The sequence below is a fragment of the Lithobates pipiens genome, unplaced genomic scaffold (assembly GCF_037356315.1).
Source record: "Lithobates pipiens isolate NorthernLeopardFrog02 unplaced genomic scaffold, aLitPip1_a1.2 Scaffold_18, whole genome shotgun sequence".
Taxonomy (NCBI): Eukaryota; Metazoa; Chordata; class Amphibia; order Anura; family Ranidae; genus Lithobates; species Lithobates pipiens.
Window position 1 is genome coordinate 554,765,814 of NW_027507758.1, and position 25,231 is coordinate 554,791,044.

At 43.5% G+C, this 25,231-nt stretch overlaps 1 protein-coding gene across 2 annotated transcripts in view; it reads left to right on the plus strand.

The window, feature by feature from the left end:
• The window catches only part of LOC143988958 (adhesion G protein-coupled receptor F5-like), a 285,381-nt gene that overhangs the window by 236,338 nt on the left and 23,812 nt on the right, over nt 1–25,231 (plus strand). For both annotated transcript variants that reach the window (XM_077488916.1, XM_077488915.1), the window contains exons 9-15: nt 1,344–1,562; nt 6,864–7,064; nt 8,321–8,476; nt 10,326–10,544; nt 14,512–14,718; nt 18,627–18,770; nt 22,071–22,273. In XM_077488916.1, coding sequence (XP_077345042.1) covers nt 1,344–1,562; nt 6,864–7,064; nt 8,321–8,476; nt 10,326–10,544; nt 14,512–14,718; nt 18,627–18,770; nt 22,071–22,273 — 1,349 coding nt within the window. The remainder of the gene's footprint in view (nt 1–1,343; nt 1,563–6,863; nt 7,065–8,320; nt 8,477–10,325; nt 10,545–14,511; nt 14,719–18,626; nt 18,771–22,070; nt 22,274–25,231) is intronic.

Below are 25,231 nucleotides of genomic sequence, written 5' to 3' on the forward strand. Positions count from 1 at the left end.
CCAATGCAGCCCATCAGTGCCCACCAATGCAGCCCATCAGTGCCCACCAATGCAGCCTATCAGTGCCGCCTAATCAGCGCACTTCAATGAAGGAGAAAAATGACCCGTTTGCAAAATTTTATAACAAACTATTAAAACATGATTTTTTTTTTTTTGCATCTTTTTTTGTTTGTTTAGCAAAAAATAAAACTCCAAGCTGTAACTAAATACCACCAAAAGAAAGCTCTATTTGTGGGAAAAAAATGATAAAAATTTCATTTGGGTACAGTGTTGTATGACCGCGTAATTGTCACTCAAAGTGCATCAGCGCTGAAAGCTGAAAATTGGTCTGGGACTGAGGGGGGTTTAAGTGCCCAGTAAGCAAGTGGTTAAAAGCAAAATAAATACATTTTTTGACACTTTGACTGTTTTGGTTTAGCTGTAAATTATAAAATAGTTAAAATAAATAATTATAGATCAAAGGGTTAACTGTGTGCCTAGCTGGTGTTTCCTTACTGTGGGGGAGATGCTTGTACTAGGGGAAGGCAGGTGCCCCTGCTTTACAGAGCACAGGAGAATGGTGATCTGTCTTGTTTACATAGGTAGATTGCTGTTCTCCCTCCCTCTGTACTGAAAGTTCGGCGGGTGGCGGCTGACATTGAGTCTGTGGTACTCAAAAAAAAATAAAAAATGCAGTGAATTTCCACAATGCAGTTTCCAAAGTTTTATCCATTTAAATACACTGCAAGTACAGAAGAATACCAGATGATCTGTCAGAAATGCATTTAGCTTGAAAATCTGACTGTTGCACACATCCCTTCCGGTGTGACATATGAGTTTCCCCCTCATTCAGTGACATTTTTGTTGGGTAGCTTGGCTTGTTACAAAAAATGGAAAAATGAATTGATCTACTGACAGGATAAACAAGTAACTAAACTGTAAAATGTCACCGGGGAAATACCTGTCCATGGGGCGACAATGGGTGGCAATGGTGCTGTGCAATTTCACAGCAGAACGAATAGTGTTGTCACCCTGGTAAAAGAAGTAAAATAATAAGGAATCTACTGGCCTTGATTATTAAAGATTATAGGTTGGACTTGATGGACTTGTGTCTTTTTTAAACCTCACCTACTATGTTTTTAACTGACCATTATAATCTATGGTCCTGCATACCTGGCAAGAAGCTTGTCTGTGAGGTTATGGCTGGTGACAGATCCCTATAGTATCAACAGAATTAAAGCTGTAAAATGTTACAAAAGGGAGGCAATTATTTTCTTTTTGTGTGTGTTGAAGGTAAAGGTCTGCCGGATAGCTTTGCAATATTGTAAAATCCCAAGGTGGCTTATTTTCTTGAATTTTCATAGGTTGGAGCAACATCACCGTGAGTCCAAACAACATCTTCATTAATGACAGTGTAACCCTAATATGTTCAGTGAATGTCACCACTTACTCTAATGTTTCCTGGTACTTCAATGGCACGCAGAAGATAGAAAATGATTCAAATTGGTCATACACAACAACCACTTTTGCTTATGGCATCCAGTCTATCTTAACTATAAGAAAATCATCATTAAATAATTCTGGTAAGACATTTTTCTTTTGTTGTTTAAAAGGGGATATGCTTAAAATGTCAAATGGAACTATTGTGTACCTTCCTATATACTAATATTGCCGCGTACACACGACCAGACTTTTCGACTGACTTTCGTCGTATTTGGTCCCTTGGACTAGCACACAGACGAACGGTTTTCCCAATTTTTAGTCCGTCAAATAGATTTGAAACATGTTTTATTTCTAGGTCCGTCTGACTTTTGGGGAAAAGAAGTCTGCTGGAGCCCACACACGATCAAATTTTCCGGACGGATTCCGGTCCGCCGGACCAAGTCTGCCGGAAAGTCCGGTCGTGTGTACGCGGCATAACGCTTACAGGTATTACCTCTCAAGGAGATCTCGGGATTCCACTGACAATGCCTTCTATGTCTGGAACTAAAGCTGGCCATACACTAGTAGAATTTTGTGTCTAAATATTTGTTTGCAGAATGTAGTTCAATTTTCTCATGCTTAGTGGAATCAAATGGCCATTCGCTTTTTACTGTAGTGATGAGAATATTCAGAGGAGCTGGATGGAATTTTTTTTCTTGAATGTGCTTTTACATTCATTTAATAAATGTATTGATAAAAGCAAACACAATTTTTAAGTACATTTGAACGGCATTCATCAGATCTCAGTAGGCACTATCGAATGTACAGATGAGTGCTTTTGTACAAACATTCATATAAAAATCTACCAGTGTATTGTTATTTTAAGATGATGGTCCAGAGATGACACATGACTGGTGTAGATAAGATGCACCTCCTCGTTTTTCCCCCACTGCGGCCCACCGTTACACACCCCAACCTGTCTCCCTTTTCTTATCTATAGAAATGAGACCACACCTTTTATGGGGTATAACCGGCCACAGCAGCCTTTTATTTATAAATATATAAATATATATAAAATATATATATCAAAAAATATCAACATATAACAATTAACCATATAAACCATTTTAACCTCGATAAACCTCCATCTAACTCTGAAACCTCCTCCGTTTTCTGAACCCGGTGGCTTGTATGGCACTTTCCCAACACCATCTCACTTTGTTACACTGCGGGCAAGCTAACCGTACTAGGCCTCCGGCCGTGAATAGCATCAGCCCGGAGACAACTCCCTACCCGCAGTGTCCACTATCCCATAATCAGCTAACCCGCATTAGCTGTAACCCAGGGAGCCCATGTCCCTAATGGGCCCCCCGACACTTCCATTTCCTGGGTCAGTTACCACCATACAAGCCAGCACCACCGCCTGCAAAAACAGCTGCCATGACGAAAAACTCCACCTGCAACGCAAAGTAATTATTTTTCCCATCAACCCCCAAACCAAAAAGGGGAGGGTGGGCGGGAAACTTTCCTCTCCTCGTGCTCCTCCCGTTGTTGCCCCTCCTCTTCCTGTTCTACTCCTTTTAAAGGCTACCCACCCCTTCATCTAACCACCCCCCTTTTCTAACCATCTACTTTACTTAACCCTTTTCTGTGCCCTCATCACCCTGTCATGCTGTCCCTACACTACCACTCGTTTCCCTCCTTCTCGTTCCCGGGACTTTCTGTATTGTAAATCTTGGTAAAACATGTACAAGAAGGAAATCGCCAAGCAAGTTGTGTGGAGTGCCTATAACCCATTCAAATAATTAATTTCCTTTGAGACCTGATAAAAAAGTGACCTTTCTGAAGCTCAAAATGCATTGGATTTGTTATAAATACAACTTCCAATAAATATATTTTCTTCACTGTATACAACTTGCTTGGAGCTTTCTGTCTTGTACAAGAAGTTTATCTGTGATATGAGTTGACCCATGGCTCTTCAATGGGGATTTCTCTTACAACTTACCAAAACACCTACCTCGAAAAAGTGATCCAGTGCCCCAGTTCTCCTTTCATAGTTTGCCTGTGTCCTAGTTTATTATATCGGTTGCTCAATACCATATTTATCGGTGTATAACAAGCACAGGCGTATACGCACCTTAATTTTAAGAGGGAAGTTTCAGGAAAAAAAAACGTATTTTAAATAAAGAACTTTGAAGCAAAATAAGGGTCAGTGCTCATCTGCAGCCTCACCATTGCTTATCAATGCAGCCTGGTCAGTGCCCATCTGCAGCCCCACCATTGCAGCCTGGTCAGTGCCTATCTGCACCCTCACCCATGCCTATCAATGCAGCCTGATCAGTACCCATCTGCAGCCTCACCATTGCAGCCTGGTCAGTGCCCAACTGCACCCTCACCATTGTCCATCAATGCAGCCTAATCAGTGTCCCTCTGAAGCCTCACCATTGCCCATCAATGCAGCCCGGTCAGTGCCCATTTGCAGCCTCACCATTGTCCATCAATGCAACGTGAACAGTGCCCATCTGCAGCCTCTTTATTGCCCATCGATGCAGACATGCCGGATTACAGAGCGGGGGTCAACTATTTACTCAGCGACCACTGTGGCTCCTATGATAGACAGAACACTGGTCCATTGCCAGGATGTGTGATGTCCAGGAGGCAGGGCTTCATATTACAGTGTCCGCTGAGTAAACAGGAGATCCCCGCTCTGTAATCCGGCGGCGCTCGCTCCCCCCTTCCCCTCTGAGGCAGCCCAGGTAAAATATTGGCGAATAACACGCACACGTGATTTGCCCTCTATTTGAAGGTGGGAAACGTGCGTGTTACACGCCAATAAATATGGTATATATTAAGCTAATAAGGCTGTAAGGAGAAAATAAAGGTATTACAAACCGAGAACCCATTTGTCATAGTTATCTACAACATTTGTCCCATCCTGGTTCACTTTGCTTCACCCAATCTATGATCACGAGATGTTCTAAAATGACAAAAGTTCCTTTAAGTGATTCATTCTAATCAGAGTTCACAGAAATGTTTTCACTGGTTGACAGCTTTATGGAGTAGACTTAATGGACCACTTTTTTTCTGCCATCACTCTTCTATGTTGAAAAAGGTCCACACCTCTTTATGGACCTGAGGCTGGAAAGTAAGCAATGCAGAAGCCTGTGCTTTGCTCAAAACAATGCTGATCACTATTGCAATGATCTGCAGGCTTCAATTCAAAAATGAAATACATGTATTTTTTATTTTATGAATGTTGCTGCATTTGTTATGTTTTTGCACAAGGTGAACTATGCCCTTATTATTTATTTATTACAGGTACTTACATAGCACAGTCAATTTATGCAGCACTTTACATAGATATATATTGTACATTCAACATCATCAGTCCCTCAAGGAGCTTACGATCTAAGTTAGGATAAGATCTAACTTACATTCATACATGTTCATACTAGGGCCACGTGGAGGAAACCCATGCAGGGAGAGCATGTCTTTAAAAAATATATTTCTTTCTTTGTGCATATCAGGTGTACCTAGAAAGAAATACAGTGACAGCTGTCAGTGACATGGCTTTGTTTATTAACAAATCGGGTTGATGATGTGTGATCAGGAAACAAAGCCAAGTGCTTTTAGTTTTTTTAGCAATTATTTTGGTTGATTTCCAAAAAAATTTGGTGAATGCCCAATAGATTATTTTGCATTACTATACACCACCTTGGCCAATATCAAGCTGCCTGCCCTTCAATGATCTGCAGGAAGACAAAAAAGAGGCTCTCTTTAAAGCGGAGGTCCACCCTAAAGTGGACCTTCCGCTCATTGGAATCCTCCCCCCCTCCGGCGCCACAATTGGCACCTTTCAGGGGGGAGGGGGGTGCAGGTACCTTTACAGTACAGGTATCTGCACCCACTTCCGGGATAGCTCTCTGTGGAAAGGCGCGTAGACTACGCCCCTTTCCGAAAGTCCCCCGCTGCCTGCTGGGAAACACACAGATCCCAGAGGCAGTGGGTCCATCCTTATTGCGCAGCGCGACTCGCGCATGCGCAGTAGGGAACCGGGAAATGAAGCTGAAAGGCTCCACTTCCTGATTCCCATACCCAAGATGGCGGCGGCAGCACCCGAGAGACGATCGAGAGATCGGCTTCGGGTGCCAACATCGCGGGCGCGCTGGGCGGGTAAGTGTCCTTATTTTAAAAGTCAGGAGCTGCAGTATTTGTAACTGCTGGCTCTTAAAAAAAAAACGGCGGAACTCCCAGCGGACTCCCGCTTTAAGGCTGGCCATTCATTATACCATTTTCTTGTACAACTTTCCTTTAGATTTACCAAAACCATATAATATGAGGTCAAACCTAAACACTTTCAATTTGTATGCGATCAAGCAGGATCAAGCAGGCCCTTGCACTACTTAGTTGAAGGTAAATTGGACAAGAAAAATGTAGGGTTGCACCAATTCCGTTCTTTTATTGGCAAGTATGAGTTCCAATACTTTCGGTCAAGTACACCCTGATAACAAGTATCTGTCTGAATCACATTCGGTTTCTTGCACTGCTGCGGTGTGAACCCAGGCTGGAAGTCACCATGACAAGCCTGAGTTCACGCATGAGCGGTAGGGGAAACCGTTTTTGACAGGAATCGCCCTGTATTTCTGTTTAAAGTGCATGCAATTTTTTTGAAGTACAATTTGAGCCCATTCATTATGTATGGGTTCTAATCGCACCGCAAAGGTATCGGTTTAGGTATTGGAGCATTTGCACGAGTACAAATGCTCAGTATCGGCACTGATACTGGTATCAGTATAGGCACTGACACCGGTATCAGTATTGGTACAACCCTAGAAAAATGTATAATGTATGGCTAGCCTAAGGCCGCGTACACACGCGGGGACTGTTCGCCCAACTTTGTCCGCTGAACAGTGTTTCGGCGGACAGTCCGCTCGTGTGTGGGCTTCAGCGGACAGTTTCAGCGGACAGTCTGACGAACAACGTTTTTCGGAAATTCCGTAAAACTGTCCGCTGAAACTTGGTTTGAGCGGACAGTCCGCCCGTGTGTAGGCTTGTTCGTCAAACTAAGTTCCGCGCATGCTCAGAAAGGATTTACACGGCGAAGGTTGCATTGCAGTGTATAGGACGTCGTATTTCTAGTCCCGTCGTACGTGCCATTCACGTCATTGCGCAAGTTTCAGCGGACTGTTCGTTCGTCGTGTGTGGCCAAGTCCGTCCATGCTAATTTTGAGCGGACTGTCCGCTCAAACTGTTTGACGAACAAAGTTGGGCGAACAGTCCCCGCGTGTGTACGCGGCCTTAGGGTCAGTGATGGCACAAAATCTTTTGTGGAATATGTATCATTATCTTTTAGCTGCTGAGATGTTCAAATAAGGATAAATAAAATGCATACATCCAATGAAAATGTTATATTATTATTTTTACAATCTTTTGACCTTTGTCTTACCTTTTTTGGTTTTAAGGCAACTACCAGTGCAATATAGTTTGGAGTTCCTTCACTTATACAGCAGTCTCGACTATACAAATTAATACTCTGGATCTGACACCACTGAACTCAGTTGTCACCTGTAACAACATGAAGGTTGAAGTCATTCAGTGCTGCACAAAAGGAGGGAATGTGACATTTAATCTCACCTGCCAGAAAACTAGTGGAAACATTGCTGGTAATTATTCCGAATTAAGAATAAGAAAACAGCTAAATTTTGTTTTATTTTTTTCTTTACAAGGGGACGCCACATTCTTGCATTCAGATTTCTCCGTTTGATGTTACAATGAGGGAGACATAGGGGTGCAGCTACACAGCCAATTAGCTTCTACCTTCAGCTCATTCAATTAAGCTTTGACAATAAAACCCGGAAGTTGATTGGTTTCTTTGCAGAGCTGCACCAGATTTTGCACCTAGTTTTTGTAAATGAACTCCAATGTCTGAAGGCAAACGGGTTCTGCAGTGCTGTCGGTTTAGAAAACCCACAGTCTTCTGTGAAGCCTGTTTTGTGAGTGAACCCTGCATAAAATATTTATTTATAAACATCATAATAAAAGAAAAAAATTGCTTAAAGCAGAGTTCCACCTAAAAGAGGAAATCTTGCTTATATGTTCCCCTCCCCCCTCCAGTGCCACATGTGGCACCTTTCAGGGGGGAGGGGGGAATGGGGAACCTGTTTTTGACACGTCCTCTTCCTTATTTCCGGAGACGGCTTTATCACCTCAATTAGGGAAATACTGCATTATGGTTACTAGGAAATAAACATATTAGAAACATTACAGCAGTGATTCTCAACCAGGGTTCCTCCGGAGATTGTTAGGGGTTCCTTCGGCATTGGGAAATTTCTGCCTCTCAGATAAGTTCCCACTGACACCATTGATCTTCTTAACTATCTATAAGGAGGTAATTCTTCCCAATGACCACAAGTGTAAGGACCATTCTTCCCACTGACCATTACACTAATGGATCATGAGTTGTAGATTTCTAATTTTTAGCAGGGGTTCCCTGAGACTGGAGAACTATTTCAAGGGTTCCTCTGTGTTGAAAAGGTTGAGAAAGGCTGCATTACAGTGATCATTCGTGATGCTTGAGGATTTTTTTTTTTAATAAATAGACCCCTAAGTGTTATTATATTAGAATTACATACACACTATGGTCTATGTTCACTTGCTAGCAAAAGCATCCATGTATGAATATTGGCATCCCCCTGTATTGCATTATTGTTGTCCTGTAACTGTGTTTGTGGCCTAATAAAGGAATTTTTAATATTCTATTGGATCTGTTTCCTTGGACCTACTGCAAGAATTAAGACAGTTTTCCTGAGCATTACAATATGCTATGTCTTTATCTTTCTGTATCACACTATCTATTTTAGATGCTGTTATGCTATTACATGAGTTTCAGTATCTCTGCTTCTTTATTTTATGTCCATAGGGATCTCAGAATCCTCTTCAACGTGTCAGTCTTACACAATTACGGCAGATCCGCAGTTGTGCGCCTCAACACAGACCTCTGACTTCCGTTGTGCCTGTATATCAACTAATGGAGCTGTTCTAACCCAGGACATTACAGTAAACTATAAAGCCTCATGTACGTATCATGGAGAGACCAATAAAGTTGACCATACATAGACATCTTGTCTGGGGTTGGCCCCACTGTTTAGACTGTTCACAAATTTGACAGATGTTTGGCGCTGAATGCTAGACATGTGCACTGTGGAAAAATGTGTTTGGTTTGGTTTCATTCGTTTTTTGTTTTTTTCCAAAAATTTGGAAGTTTGAAAATAGATTAATTCGAAAATTTGAAATTCGGAAATTAGTTAATTCGTAAATTCTAAAATTTGGAATTCGAAAATTCGACAATTCGTAAATTTGAAAAATTGGTAAATTAAAAAATCCGAAAATTAAAAAATCCGAAAATAAGAAAGAAAAATCCGATAATTAGAAATAGTAACTAATTAACTAACTAATAATTACTAACTATTAAATTATAGGTATTGGGATTTCCTTTCAAATTCGGCTGTTAGTGAAAGTAATGAATACAAATTTTTTTGAAGTTACGAATTATCTGAAATGAAGAATGCCGCATCTAAACAAATGAAACAGAACTAAATAATAAATAATAATAATATGTTTTTATTATTATTATTATAGTTATTTATTATTATTAATTTGTTAAATTCCATTTGTTTAGATACAGTATTTGTTATTAAGGATAATTTGTGACTTCGGCTAAATTCGTATTTGTTATGTACACTAACAGCCAAATTTGAAAAGAAATTCCAAAACCTATAATTTAATAGTTAGTAAGAGTTAAGTTGTTCTGATATTTCCGAATGAACGATTTTCCGAGCGAGGTCCATTTTCTTTTAATTACAATCACATAGCAATGGGCATATCTTTCGTAGTTCTGCACTGGTTACTCTGGTCTGCCTTACGTGCTTGTCCACTTTGCTCAGCAGGGATCAATCCGATGATGACAAGTCCATCCCCGCTCACTGTGTGGAGATGGACCCGTCAAAGCCCCATTATCCTCTATGGAGATCGGATGAAAATGGACCACCTGTACGTTTTCATCCGATCAAATTCTCCAGACGAAAGGAAAATAGGGTTTCCATCCGTCTGGATTCCATGGACAGGATCGGATCAGATATCGGTGGATGTCAGTGGACATGCCACCTCTGACATCTGCCACTCCATAGAGGTGCATGGAGAGCCTGATCCAGTCCATCTGAAAAACTGACAGGTGGACCTGATCGGAAAGCTTGTGTGAAAGAAACCTAAAACTGCACCTGTGGGTTACCTGCACTGAACTATAGACTTCTGTTATTTACCTGTGGGTTTGGTGCGCTTTCTGAAAGTGCACCGCATCTGTAGGATATAATAAAATTCTATGGCAAAGTGCAGTTAACTTGCAGGAAAGCCACAAGTGCACTGCACTCGCAGTGTGGGTAAACTGCAGGACACATCAGTGTGAAAGCAGCCTTAGGCCCCTTTCAGTCCGATCGGGTCCATGGGTCAGTTTTTCAGGCAAATCCAATGGGACCCTCCATTCATCTCTATGGTGTCCGTTTACACTTACTTACCTCCAATCCGACCTGCCAGAAAAAAAACTGAATGAGATCTGTCCCCTTCTGTATAGGCGGATCAGTCCGGAGCGCCCATAGAGTATAGTGGGCTGTGTCTGTGTCCACTTTACATATGCAGAGCGGACACAGACCTGTCATCTTCCTACCCGGCTCATTGTGGCCCGCGACCGGTTACCAAGTCGCTTAAGTGGCCCTCGCTCTTCAAAAGGTTGGGCAGGGCACCCTAAGGGGGGCAAAGGCTTCATGGTAATAGGTTCCATTGTTGGAAATGCATTGTGGCCAAGGACTATTATGGTGAACATGCTGCATATATGATTGTTAAACCTTTGTTCTCTTTTACTGTCTGCTTAGATGAAGTTAACGTCACTGGAAGCTCATACAGTATTTCGGAAGGGAGTACCCTCACATTAACGTGTGAATGTAGCATCACAAATGTACAGAATATGGCCTGGTATTTTTTGGGCAATGACAACGTGAACTCCAGCATTGACCCTAAATATCAAACTACTGCTACTACCTGTAATTCTGTTCTGACAATCCCATCCAATAGCATGTCGGTGAACTGGAATGGTAAGTAGATTGATCTTGAAAAAACAGAAATATTATTACATTGCTGGGGGCCAGCCAACATTTAAATTCTGCATCTAAAATCATGACAATAAGCAGGAGGTTTTAACTGTGTGTGACAGCCACATATCAGTATCAACAGAATAGGTCCGACGGAATCAGTCTGTCGGACATTCCAATCGTGTGGGGGATAATCTGATCGTTTTTCTTAAAAAAAAAAACTCAGACGGACCTAGCAATAGAACATGTTTTAAATCTGTCCGACGGACTCAATTCCTATCAGGAAAACCGCTCGTCTGTATGCTGGTCCGACGGACCAATACGATGCAAGGGAAGCTATTGGCTACTGGCTATTTAACTTCCTTTTCTAGTCTCGTCTTATGTCATCACGTTAAAAATGAACGGAATTTCGAACGGACTTTAGTCCGTTTGTGTGTGGGCAAGTCCGTTCGTTCGGAAGTCCATTGGAACGCCGTCAAAAGTCTGTCGGACCTTTTCTGCCGGAAAGTCCGGTCGTGTGTATGCAGCATTAGACTATTGGAAGATGTTGAGGAAGGGCGGTGCACAGGACAGGTTCCTGTATATTTATCCACTTGAATACCAAGCTTTTTCTGGCACTTTTTTTCTTATGAGTTTAAATCAGTATTTCGTGCTAGAAAATTACTTAAATTCCCCAAACATTATATATATTTTCATATGCCGCGTACACACGATCAAACAAGCGGGTGGAAAAGTCCGGCAAACTGAAGTCCGCCGGACAATCCCCCCCATGTGTAGCCTCCGGCATACTTTTTTGACCCGAAAGTACGGCGGACTTAGAAAGTAGTTTTGCACTCCAATCTTCCCGCCGGACTCGCATTTCGACGGACAATCCGGCTGTGTGTGTGCCAGTCCGCCGTACTTTTGAAATGAGCGGACTTTTCCCGCCCGGAGAAAAGTCCGCTCATTTCGAGCGGGTCTCCGCTGGTACGGCTCAGGAGGGGGGGGGGCGCTCGCTCGTCCCCCCCTTTCCTGGCCGGCCGGGTAGCATGCTCGGGCAAGGGTCTGATGTGGAAATGGGGGGAACCCCACGCCGATTTTTTTCTGCGTTGGGGTTCCCCTTTAAGTCCATACCAGGTGGCGGGGCCAGCGACGTCTCCTTCGCGGGCCCCGTCTACCTGGAGACCCACTCAAAATGAGCGGACTTTCCTCCGCATGCGTGGGTGAGTCCGTTCATTTCAAAAGTAGGGCGGATAGTCCGGCGGACTTAGTACGCCGTATTAGTCCGCTGAAAGTCCGACGGACAGTCTGGCGGGAAGTCCACCAGACTAAGTCCATCGGATAGTCGGCTACGTGTGTACGCGGCATTACGGTATTTTTGCGCAGCGGTTTTTCAAACACAGTTGTTTTGAAAAAAATACACTTTAATGAATTAAACATAAAAAAACACAATATATATACCCCAATTTTTGTAAAATATGAAAGATGATGTTATGCTGAATAAATAGATACCTAACATGTCACACTTTAAAATTGCGTACACTTGTGGAATCGACAAACTGCGGTACTTAAAAATCTCCATAGGCGATAATTTAATATTTTTTACAGGTACATGTTTAGAGTTACAGAGGAGGTCTAGGGCTAGAATTATTACTCTTGTTCTAACGTTTCCGGCCATACCACATATGCATGCACTATTTACATATGTTTGCTTCTGCCTTCGAGCATGGAGGGCTGAGGTAAAAGATACTGGGGTTATGGCTGATAGCTTCAGCCATAACCCCAGTAAACCACTTGCAAACCTCAATATATATAAATATACTGCAGTCGGCAAGTGGTTATATATCATTTTGGCATTTCATACAGTGTTTAAGATAGAACTAGTATCAAAATAAAAAATGTAATATATGATGCAGCCCGTCACTAGCATCGACATGCAACATATTGCGTTTGATGCCACTCAAAGTAGAGGTGAAAGCAAATCCCTGAGTCCCAGAGTATGGGGTGCAGGCTTTTCCTAATACCAATACCTATGACTAAGCCCCAGTGGGCAATCCAAAATGCATCTGAGTGTGTGGTTTGGTGGAGACATGTAGGCTGAGGTACAGAAGCGTTGTTACCCTGTGGACAGTGTAGCCATAGAACATGTTGTTTTTAACCACTTGCCGCCTGTGCTATAGCTGAATGTTGGCTACAGCGAGGCCGGCTAGTTCTGGGGTGCCGTCATATGACACTACTGATCACAGATTGATGTAAAGAGCCAATCAGCAGCTCTTTACCACATTATTAGCCTTGTCTATGCTGATAGCATGAGGAGAGGTGAGGACATAATAAGGCTTACCTATAGGTACTGTAAATATCTCCTAAACGTGTGCCATTTAGGAGATATTTGCTGTACACCGCACCAAGGATGTCATTGGCGCATGTGTTGTGAAGGAGCGGCAGCCGGTGCCGTTGCTTCAATAGCGAGTGCTGTGACCGGCGGCTCTGCGTGGGAGTGATATCACATGACTCCGATCAGTCACAGAGCAGGACGTGCCCATTTTACTGCACATGCAGTGGGCTGACAGCTTAGGGAGAGACATAGTTTGTTTGGGCCAGCTTGGCCCAAACTAACTATGTAAATTGGTTCAAAAGCTGGAGTTCTCTTTTAATTTTCTGCATTAGCACTACAATATAATATTATCATTGTTTTGCTTCTTTAATTTAGTGGGTTTTTAAATACCATTTATTATTGAAGTCATCATCCTCTTCTACTTGTAAGGTGTTATTATGTATCATGCTCTATTTTAAGGTTTATGTAGCACTGCCACTGAAGGGGCGGCTGTAATTTAATAGGTTATTTCCCAACACAGTGCAGAGGCACTAAGCTCCAGGGGGTGGAGTGAAACATGTTGGGGGCGTGGCCTGGTCAGAGTCCAGGCTGAGGTTGCCACATTGATTGCAGTAGGACACCATAGATGTACGACTTCCAGGATTTACTCTTCCTTTCTTGAACCTTTGCAGGAGCCAGGATGGGCTCCATCCCCTCTCAGCAGTCTAGCAGCAGCTGTGGATGCACTGTCCATACCCCCTCCCTATCAAGCCTGAGCGGAGCACACACTTTTATAAGGTCACAGTGCAGAGGCAGCCAGGCACACAGCAACAGTCCATTTACACTCATTAAACAATCTAGGGGATGTCTTTTTATAGTTTATTTGCTTGTAGAAACTTGCAACAGGAGGGGGCAATGGGGAATGGGACACTCTAAAATGCTTGAGTACACTTCTGCAGAGGACATTTTACTTAGCAGCAGTAGCACTAATGTAGGTAGACTGGAACAGTCCATGGTTTACAGTTGGGCACTATGAAGTAGTATGAGCACAGATAAAGGCAGACTGGAACAGTCAACAGTTCATAGCGGGAGACCATGAAGTAGCTTCACACAGAAAGAGGTTCTACTCACTCCTGGTACACAGACAGTCCATAGCTGCAAAGTAGTGTAATATTTAGTCCAAAGGGCTTCAGGGGCAAACAGACCCTTGCCTCTCAGCTAAATGATCCATTCCCACAGGGGGTAAAAAAGACAGCCTTCCCAGGGCTCCAGACTATTTAACAGCAGCCCAGCCACCATCTGAGCACACCTCCCTAGGGATTGTCCAGGCCCTGCTCAATATTCAAACTGGGCATTTGAATTTTCCCTCCCTAGGCTCTATAAACTGTAGAAACACGGAACAGGATCCATTCGTTATCCTGAAACTATATAAACTAGTGTGTACATCTATTTGCTCCACTCTAGTAGAGGGGCAGTGCTGTCATTTTGACAGCCAGAACTTGCTGATAATAATGGTAAAGGGATAGTAACAGGGGGAGAGAGACAGGGCTTGTATGATACTGAGGAGTATTAAGCAAGCCCAAGATATGCAACCAGTTAAAAGCAAAAAAATAAATACCCTGCCTTTTATATCTCTATTTCCGTTATAATATTTGCTATGTTTTTTTTATCTTGCAGGAACTTTTATTTGTATGGTTAATGGCGTCTATCCAGGAAACAGGACAATTGCTGTGTACAGAAAGGCCAAACCTTCACAGATCATCATATCCCCAATTAGCAGAGGATTTACGTGTGGCTCTGCAGTCAACTTTTCGTGCTGTGTGGACTACATTGATGCCTATCAATCATCCGGCACAAAAATCAACATCGCAGGAAACAGCATCCGTAATGGACTTTTTAAAATTAAAATATAATACATTTTGACATTCATCATAAATTTTAAAGCAGAGTTTCAGCCAAAAGGGGAACTTCCACTCGTACCCCCCCCCGATGCCACATTTGGCACTTTGGGGGGGGGGGGCGGACATGATACCTGTATTCTGTCCCCACTTCCGTATTGACGTCACTGCCCGGGCCAGTAGGTGCAAGGAGCAGAGTGCATGTGCAGTAGGGTTCCCCATCGTGAAGCCGTAAGTCTTCACTGCCGGGTTCCCTTACTCGCAGTGGAGGCGGCATGCACCCAACAGCTGATGGAAACATCAGCTGCTGTGCAGACATCGCTGGACAGATAAATGTCAGATTATGCAGTATGTGCAGCTGCTGGCTTTTCATTTTTGCAGAGGTTGGCAGACCTCCGCTTTAAAGTAATTTACAGCATATGAAAAAAAAAAAATTACAAAGAATGAGGGCTACACGTATGTGTTTTTTTTTTTATAAAGCAATTCCAACAATTTTAAATTTGCTGAGCTAGGGAGGGAAAGCGCTTGCTGATAAAGATTCCTCTGTTGATAAAGTTGCATGTTCAGCCAAAACTTTTTCCTCTAGTTATGGAAAGTGTGGACGTTTTTAATTCTCCTGTCTAGTTTTTAATTCTGTGTGAGGCTCCATTATAATTTTCACCTGTTTAGGTAAAAATTTTGTCACCGGACAATAAATGTAGGAAAGTTTTTGCAATGGAGTCCCAGAGAACATTAAAAACCATCAGGGGTGCACATCTTTCCCCACTATGTCTAAAACTAAAACAGTAAAATGTATTGGCTAGAATTTATATGTGATAGGATGGTTATAATCCACATTGCACTAACTGCTGCTTCAGAAAATCAAGTCTAACACATGATCAAATTTACTGACAACAAATGTTGGATGTGAGCTTGTTGGCTGAAAGTCCGACCGTGTGTACACTCCATTGAACATTTGTTGTCGGACTTTCCGCCAACAAATGTTGGCTAGCAGGTTCTCAAATTTTCCGCCAACAAAACTTTTTTGTCGGAATTTCTGATCGTGTGTACACAAGTCTGACACACAAAAGTTCACACATGCTCGGAATCAAGCAGAAGGAGCCGCATTGGCTATTGAACTTCCTTTTTCTCGGCTTGTCGTACGTGTTGTACGTCACAATGTTCCCACGTTCAGAATTGTTGGCCAACATTGGCGTGACCTTCGAACAAAATGGCACGGTTTTGTAGGAAAGTCTGCTCGTGTGTATGGGGCATTACTCTGAAAGCTAAAGCTGCTTTAAAGTAAATCTGTAATGAAAAGTTCATGGGCTGCCATTGGTGAAAATGCTAGTTGTCTGAATAATATGCCGACCCTCTGGTTTTGTTACTTTGAGTCACACACCTGGAACAAGTCCAAAGTACTTTTCTACATACTTGTCAATGGTCATTGAAAGAGTACTAAAGCCAGCGGGTAAGCATAACAGTCAGACAGTGTGGAAAACAAATAGAATTCCGGGGTGTTTCATGAGAGGGATCACAGAAGAAGCAAGGAGGTCCTGATTCATCTATAAAATAACTTTAGTTATCACTAGAGGGATCCCTGGTAGGAGGAAGTAAGTGCTGTTTCCTTTATATTGACCTTTAGTTTTTACTAGAGGGAGCCTGGCAGATGAAAGGGGGTTCTGATCCCCCTCATTGGCGTAACTAGAACCTTCTGCCAGAAATCATGAAGGACCTCCCTGACCCCCCTTCTCTCTGAACCTGGGCTCTTCCCTTTGAGCCAGGTGGCAGAATGCAACCTTTACAACCCTGGTAGTTCCACCACTGGTGTCAGTCGTTTTTCCTTCTTGTTATTTTATTATTAAATGTTACCATTTTAATTTTTATTTTTTACAACTTTATTTTTTATTACTTCTCACATTTTTTTTTAAGAGTACCATTGGAGTGATTTGGTGAAATATCTGGGGTCTACATAGACCTCTGATGTTCCACCTTTGAGCCAGAAAAAGGAGATTGAGGACACAGCCCTCTATTTTCATCTCTGCAGCCTCAGCTGCATATAGCTCTGCACAGAGCTTCCTATTCGCTCATATACTGAAGCATTGTAAAGCCAGTTTACTATGCTTCAGTCATGAAAGGACAGAGTCAGTGATCGGTTCTGATTGCTGACTTTGTCCATTAAGAGAGGGAAGGGGCCAGTAAATTACATATTTACCGGCCCCTTCTCTGATCTCCAACACTCTAACACATCCCCTGCAGCAGCCGTAGGGAGAGAGAGGGGCAAGGGTAAGCTATCAGAACTGCAGGGTGGATAAGGGGGGGGGGGGCATGGGAACACATAGGGGCCCCAGGGCAGCAGAAAGAAGAGGAAGCTGGATAGGAGGGTTGGTGGGAGTGGCATATAGAGGAACCAACCTCCTCCATTTTCCTCCTGCAGTCACTGAATGCCTGCAGGAGAGAGAGGAAGAAGCAAGCTTTCAGTGGCTGCAGGAGGAAAATGGAGGGGTTCAGTTCCTCTATATGCTGCCCCCGCTGTTCCTCCTATCCAGGTGTACAGGGGAACTGCACAGGCCCCCAGAGCTTGGAGCCAGGTAACAATTGTGACCCCTGTAGTTACACCATTGATCCACCTATACAGATCTTTAGATATCACTAGGGAGATCAGCAACATTAGCAACGAGGTTCTGCTTCCTCTATACGGTATAGATGTGAAACACTTTTTGAAAGATAAAAAGTGCATTTTATATACAACTGTATAGATCAGACCAAAATGAGGGGCAAATGAGGAGGATAGAAGGTAGGAGGGACTTTGTTCCAAATCACGGGACAGTCCCTTGAAATTAGGGACAGTTGAGAGATATGCTTTAGTTGTCACCAGAAGGATCCCCAACAGGAGGAAGGTATTCCTGATTCCTCTATATAGATCTTTAGTTAATTAACAACATCAACAACATCACCCCACATATAATCAAGATGAAAAAAAGCAAACATGCTTGAAGTCCAGCCTGGTGACAACCACAGCTTCTTCCATAGATCACAGATACGCAGAACGGGAAAGCATAGTCACCCAGCCACAGGAAGGGTGTTATTTACAGAATTACCAGGGGAATAAAATGTATGTAGGCAGAACTGCTTGAGAACATCTATTTATTTTAATATTTCTTGCACAGTGACTATTGTCAGTCCCAGCTGAGAAAGCTTATTATACAGATCTTTATCCTGACCTCCACTAAGTGTAAAGCGGAACTCCTAGCAATTATAAAAGATACACATTTTATATATAAATGCAAGCAATGTAAGTGCTTGAATTTGACTTGGCATAAACCTCTTGCAGTCCCTGTGCAGCAGAGCTCAGGAAGGGGGAGGAAAAAGCAGCACAGGGAACCTATCATTTGTGCGAGAAGCAGGGAAAAGACCTGATAGTGAAAGTGAAACTGCAGCAGAGAAAGATCAGGACCTCTCCCCTACCAGGCAGGACTGTGCTTTTGCCAAGTAAAACAGCACGCTGCCTACACTGTTGATCTCCTAAAAAGCTAAAATTGTGCCTGACACTTCTGGAATGTCAGACACCTGTGCCCCCCACCACGTGCGGTGGTTCCTTTTGCCGGACTCTGTGTTATCAATGAAAAAATAGTGACATAGGGGGACTCTGCAGGGGGATCAGGCATCTGACAAACCCAGAAGTATGAGTCTTCAGCAGTGGTAGGAAGCAAAGATTGGTCAGGTGGAAAGGTAAGTATTAAATGTTCCCTTTACTAAATCATTGTGTAAAAACCTGAATTGGACATAGTATCATCCATTTGCAATCGTTGGGTCCTTTGTATGAAATAATGCACATTGTCTGATCAGTAAATAGCTATTAAGGGTGTTACCATTGCCATAATAATTTATATGAATGTACCTCTTCCTTCACAGCTATGACTCGTTCTGGCGACTGTTTTACGGTTCAACAAACCCTTTCTGATCCCTACTGTAAAAATTTGGAAGCTAACTGCACCATTACCAACTTGTTAGGTGATACTGTGAAGAGTGAAGCAATGGTACTTAATTATACACAAAGTAAGATTTCTTATATTTTTATTTTCGATTTTGAACTTAGCAAATTGTGCATGCTTTTTGACTGGCTAATTTGGAATGCTGTTTTATTTAAAGGCTCTATTCAAAAAAACAATCATTAGATAAATGCCACACACACATTAGTGCATGCGCAATAAATTTGGGCCATCATTTCTCTAAAAGATTAATTCCTATAATCATTAACGGCAGTGGCGTAACTAGAACCTTCAGGGCCCCGATGCAAGAAACCATGAAGGGCCCCCCTGAACACCAGCCAGGGCCCTTCCCTCCGAGTCCGGCGGTGGAACTCCAGGGCGTGGTCACAGATATGACCTTTGTGAGCCCCGTAGTTCCACCACTGGTATCAGTAGTTTTTTTTAATTATTTTATTTTTTTATTTTTAGGTGCCCCATTGGGGAACTGTCCCTGTCTGGCTGGGGAGAGCAGCCATCAGACTGAGTGGCAATGCATGGAGCAGGATAGGGGTACTCTGAGGAGCCGGCTGAGGACACAGGTCATGCAGGGAATGCACAACTAAAGAGCAGCCAGTGCGATAGTCGAGCATGGAGCTCTGCTAGTCACCCTCCACCTCCAGCCACCCGTGTGCATGGTGCACTGGTACCCCTAGCTGCCTAAGCTGCTGCCGGCCATATGCAGAGGGGGCTGCATGGGCTCTCTGCATCACAGGGCCCGGTTGCGGTCGCGACTGCTGCACCCCCTATAGTTACGCCCCTGATTAACGCCATGTAGTGGCCACAATGCGATATATTTCCTCACTGAGGTGTGACATAAAACTATAACACATTGTGGCCAGTAGATGAAACAGAAAATTCAGGAATTAATCTATTAGAGAATTTTACAGCCAAAATACGAAGTATGCACGAATGTGTGTGACATTCATCTAACGAATGTTTGGTGTGAATAGTATTCTCATGACTATGGTAAGACAGATGCAAGCTGGCCTGATACCTTTGCACAAACCCTATACTATTATGTTTACCATCTTAAAGCGGGGTTCCACCCTAAAGTGGAACTTACACTCATCGGGACCCTCCCCCCTCTGGTGTCACAGTTGGCACCTTTCAGGGGGGTGCAGATACCTGTCTAAGACAGGTATTTGCACCCACTTTTGGGCATAGACTCCCACGGGAGTCTATGCTGTTTCCTGTCCCGGCGCGCTGTGTGCTGGGACACACACGGGTCCCAGAGACAGCGCGGACCATTCCCATTGTGTTGCGCGACTTGCGCATGCACAGTAGGGAACCGGGAAGTGAAGCCACAAAACACTTCACTTCCTGATTCTCTCACCGACAGCAGCTGAGAGCCGAGCGATCGATCGCCCTTGGCTGCCGACATCGCTGGACCCTGGGACAGGTGAGTGCTTATTTATTAAAAGTCATCAGCTGTAGTATTTATAGCTGCTGGCTTTTAATATTTTTTTCCCCAGTGGAATCCCTCTTTAAATAACCAAATGACACCCCTTTGGAGTAAACTTGGCCGTACCGGCCATTTTATTAACAATAAACCATAAACATATTATTTACAAACAATACTTTTTTTCAGATCAGTCGTAACCATGTTATAGATATAGATTTTTGAAGGCACTATCAGAGTGACACACCAGGTCCCCAGTTGCAGCACGCCGACTCGGAAACAATACCAACTCTTTGACTTCCAATGCTGATACCTATATCCAAATGCCCAGTTAAACCTCGGTTAACTGGCATCTTCCCGAGGATCCCATACCAAGATGGTTCCCCACTATGCCATACTGGTCTTAATTTAGAAGCCCTCCAAAGATCTCAACCACTATAACTTACAACAGGGGTGCCCTACCAGTGGCCCGTGGAGCCTTCTGATGTGGCCCGCGACCTCATGCTTTGGGATAGCAGTTTCTCAAGCCCTGATCATGGGTTGTCGACCCACCATCCCAGAGCATCAGTGTTTTAAATGAAGCCAGTGGTAGAGGAAGCAACGGCTGCAGAGGGAGAAAAGCCGTGTTTGCCGATGCTTCCTGTATAGCGCCGGCTCCTGTCCCAAGCGGAGTGATACCAAATGCATTCTGCCTGGGACAGCAACAGCCAGCGATACCTGAATGGAAGACTGTTATTAAAGGTAAGTTTATTACTAAAAGCAGTGTATATATGGGCATATCTCTTCTGCATTGGTTACTGGGCTGCTTTCAAACTGATCTGCAGGTGCAGCGCATTGCACCTTCGGGTTACCTGCACCTGAGTCATAGACTTCTGTTATTATCTGTGGGTTTGGTGTGCTTTCAGAAAGTGCACCACACCTGCAGGATATAATAGACATCGATGGCAGAGTGCAGCAAACCTGCAGGAAAGCCACGGGTGCACTAAACTACACCCGCAGTACAGGTAAACTGATGCACATCAGTGTGAAAGCAGCCTTAGGCCCCTTTCACATGATCGGTTCAACCCACGCGGTCCCTCCATTCACCTCTATGGACGGAATTGTGTCCGTTTGCACCCACCTACCTCCAATCTGTTCCACAAAAAAACAAAAGGGGATCTGTCCCCTTCCATCTGGTTGGATCGGGTAGGGGGGCCCACAATGTAGAATGGGCTGTGTCCATGTCCGCTCTGCATATACAGAGCGGACACGGATCTGTCCTCCATCAGCTCCACTTATTGTGGCCCATGACCAGTTACCAAGTCGCTTAAGTGGCCCTCGCTCTTCAAAAGGTTGGGCACCCCTGACTTACAGCAATCAATGCCAAACGCTATAAATGTAATACAAACAGGGCGGGAGGGTGGGAGCTGTTTCTACGTCCGGTGACCTCCAACTGACCACCGGACACTGGCCCCTCCCTAACTATGCTGCATACTATTCTGGCCACCCTCTCTACACTGACCAACTAAAAACACCCAGTTAACCCTTAATTGGCAAGCTGGTCCTGCTACCCTGTCATGCCAGCCCTGCGCCTGCCAAGACCATAAATATGTATCTTTTGCTACGGGCTTCTCTATTTTCAGTGTAAACAAAATTTTTAGCAAGGCCTCAGAAGCATAAGGGGGGTGGCAGTAGAACTCTGTTCAATCGTGCCCGGTAAATTTAGTCACGAGCAAACATAATCTGTGTTCATACAGTGCACCCCCCTGAAATAAAGGTTTTACTACAACGCTGGTGCCATCAAAGCAAAATGGATGTACTGGGCTTCAAATATAGTGATTTTATGGCAATGTAAAATAATTATTTTAGGTAACTGCAATATATTAAATACATGTTGTTATTGTGTAGCACGGTAATGAATCATTCTATTAAATACACATTTCTCTGCAGATCCAGCATGTAAAGATCCGATCCCTGGTTTATCCATTAACGTTGGTACCGCACAAGATGGCCAAACTATAACAGTGTCCTGTCAGCAGATTGATCCTACTCTGGATGGGACTCGTACTTACATTTGCACGGCTACTAAATGGGTACAGACCAGTGATAACTGTGTGTCTAAAGCTCTCAACAGTCTCAACAACCAAGTTGCGGTACGTTTTTTTTTTTTTTTGCAGTGCTTTTCATCCAGGTGCCACCAACAGTAATAGAACATCCAAAGACATAACTAGAACACCTGACAAGACCATAAATATGTCAAGCGATACAATATTGCACAGGAATAAAATCTGCCAACTTGTAATGCGTCATGAAAAAGGACCTAATGGGATGGAAATGGTTTCTATATAATATAGGGTGTAACCTAAAATGTTTATTAAAGGGGATAGACTGTGTTCAAGTGTACTAAAAACACAAGTTACCACCTTGGCATTCACTGACCAAAGGGTTCCCCAGCACGCGCAAATTGTGCGTATATTTTACAGATCTTGCACTACACAAAATATGTACTGCTTCCGAAAGGCACTAAACTGGTAGAGCGCATGCAAAACCGAAAAACTTTCAAAGTGAAAGCGCCTTACTAAAATATATTGTATATAGGAAACACTTATCGAATTGTCCGGCGGAATTGGTCCGGCAAACAATCCGGCAAACAATCCGCCGGACTTTATAACGAACGGACTTGGCCACACACGGACGCTCCAAAAGTCCGACGATTTCTAGCGCGATGACGTACAGCACGTACGACGGGGCTAGAAAAAGGAAGTTCAATAGCCAGCAGCCAATAGCTTCCTTCTTGTACTTGCTTCAGAGCATGCGTCATTCTTAGTGCGCCGGACTAGCAAACTGACAAACGGATTGTCCGCTAAAAGCGGCGGACAAATTTTGAGTCAAAACTACTTTCTAAGTCCTCCGGACTTTACGACGCGGCATTATTCTTTACTGGTACATTACGACCTGGATAAAGGAAAAACAATAACAATTTGCATGTGGAGCATTATGCATTTTGTTTCTATTAAAAATAGTGTGGCACAGGTTATGGGACTATATTGGATACACTATATTACCAAAAGTATTGGGACACCTGCCTTTACACACACATGAAGTTTAATGGCATTCCAGTCTTAGTCCTTAGGGTTCAATATTGAGTTGGCCTACCCTTGGAAGTTATAACAGCTTCAACTCTTCTAGGAAGGCTGTCCACAAGGTTTAGGAATGTGTCTATTGGAATGTTTGACTATTTTCCCAGAAGTACATTGGTGAGGTCAGGCACTGATGTTGGACGAGAAGGCTTGGCTTGCAGTCTCCACTCAAATTCATCCTAAAGATGTTTTATCAGGTTGAGGTCAGGACTCTGTGCAAGCCAGTCAAGTTCCTCCACCCCAAACTCGCTCATCTATTGCCGCGTACACACGGGCGGACTGTATGGCCTACTTAGTCCGTCGAAACACATTTCAGCGGACAGTCCGCTCGTGTGTGGGCTTCAGCTGACTTTTTCAGCGTGCAGTCTGGCGTACTAAGTATTTCGGATTTTTCGAAATTCTGTCCGTCATACTTTGGTTTCAGCGGACAATCCGCTCGTCAGTATGCTAGTTCAACGGACTAAGAATGGCGTATGCTCAGAAAGGATTTACACGGCGGAAGGTTGCATTGCTGTGTATTGGACTTCCTATTTCTAGTCCCGTCGTACCTGCTGTACACGTCATCGTGCAAGCTTTCGACGGACTGTTTGTGCATCCGTGTGTGGTCAAGTCCGTTCATTCGAAAGTATGACGGACTGTCCGTCGGATTGTATGACGGACTAAGTAGGCCATACAGTCCGCCCGCGTGTACGCGGCTTAAGTCTTTATGGACCTTGCTTTGTGCACTGGTCCAAATCATTTGGTGGAGGGGGGATTATGGTCTGGTGTTGGGCTTGGCCCCTTAGTTCCAATGAAGGGAAATCTTAAGGTGTCAACATACCAAGACATTTTGGACAATTTCATGCTCCCAACTTTGTGAGAACAGTTCGGAGATGTCCTCTTTCTGTTCCAACATGACTTGTGTTTCTTCCATTTGCGAATAATTGCACCAACTGTTGTCATCCTCTCACCAAGCTGCTTGGCAATGGTCTTGTAGCCCATTCCAGCCTTGTGTAGGTCTGCAATCTTGTCTGACTACCTTGGACAGCTCTTTGGTTTTGCCCATGGTGGAGAGATTGGAATCTGATTGATTGAACAGGAAAGGTGTCTTTTACACAGGTAACAAGCTGAGCTTAGGAGCACTCCTTTTAAGAGAAGACCTGTATACAAGACACCTGGGAGGCAGAAATCTTGCTGATAGGGGATCAAATACTTATTTCATTCATTCAAATACAAATCAGTTGATGACTTTTTTGAAATGCGTTTTTCTGGATATTTTTGTTTTTATTCTGTCTCTCACTGTTAAAATAAATCTACAATTAAAATTGTAGGCTGATCATTTCTTTGTCAGTGGGCAAATGTACAAAAATCAGCAGAGGATCAAATACTTTTTTCCCTCGCTGTACAAAATCTTAACCATAGTAAAAGAATATAAAAAAGACGCCTCAACCCAGGTTTCACCTTCAGCATTTAGCTGGCCATACGCTAGTAGAAGTTCCTCAAACATTTTTGTTTTAGGACGATTGTTCAATTTTCTAGTTTTTAGTTGGATCAAATCAACATTTTTTCCAAACAAACAAATTTCTAATGCCGCGTACATACGATCGGACTATCTGGCGGACTAAAGCCGCGTACACACGGGCGGACTGTCTGGCCAACTAAGTCCGTCAGACAATCCGACAGACAGTCCGTCCTACTTTTGAATGAACGGACTTGACCACACACGATGAACAGACAGTCCGCTGAAAGCTTGCGCGATGACGTGTACAGCACGTACGACGGGACTAGAAATACGACGTCCAATACACTGCAATGCAACCTTCGGCCATGTAAATCCTTTCTGAGCATGCGCCATACTTAGTCCGTCCAACTTGCCTACTCACGAGCGGACTGTCCGCTGAAACCAAAGTTGGACGGACTGTATTACGGAAATTCCGAAAGACTTATGCCCCGTACACACGAGCGGACTTTTCGACATCCAAACTCCGACGG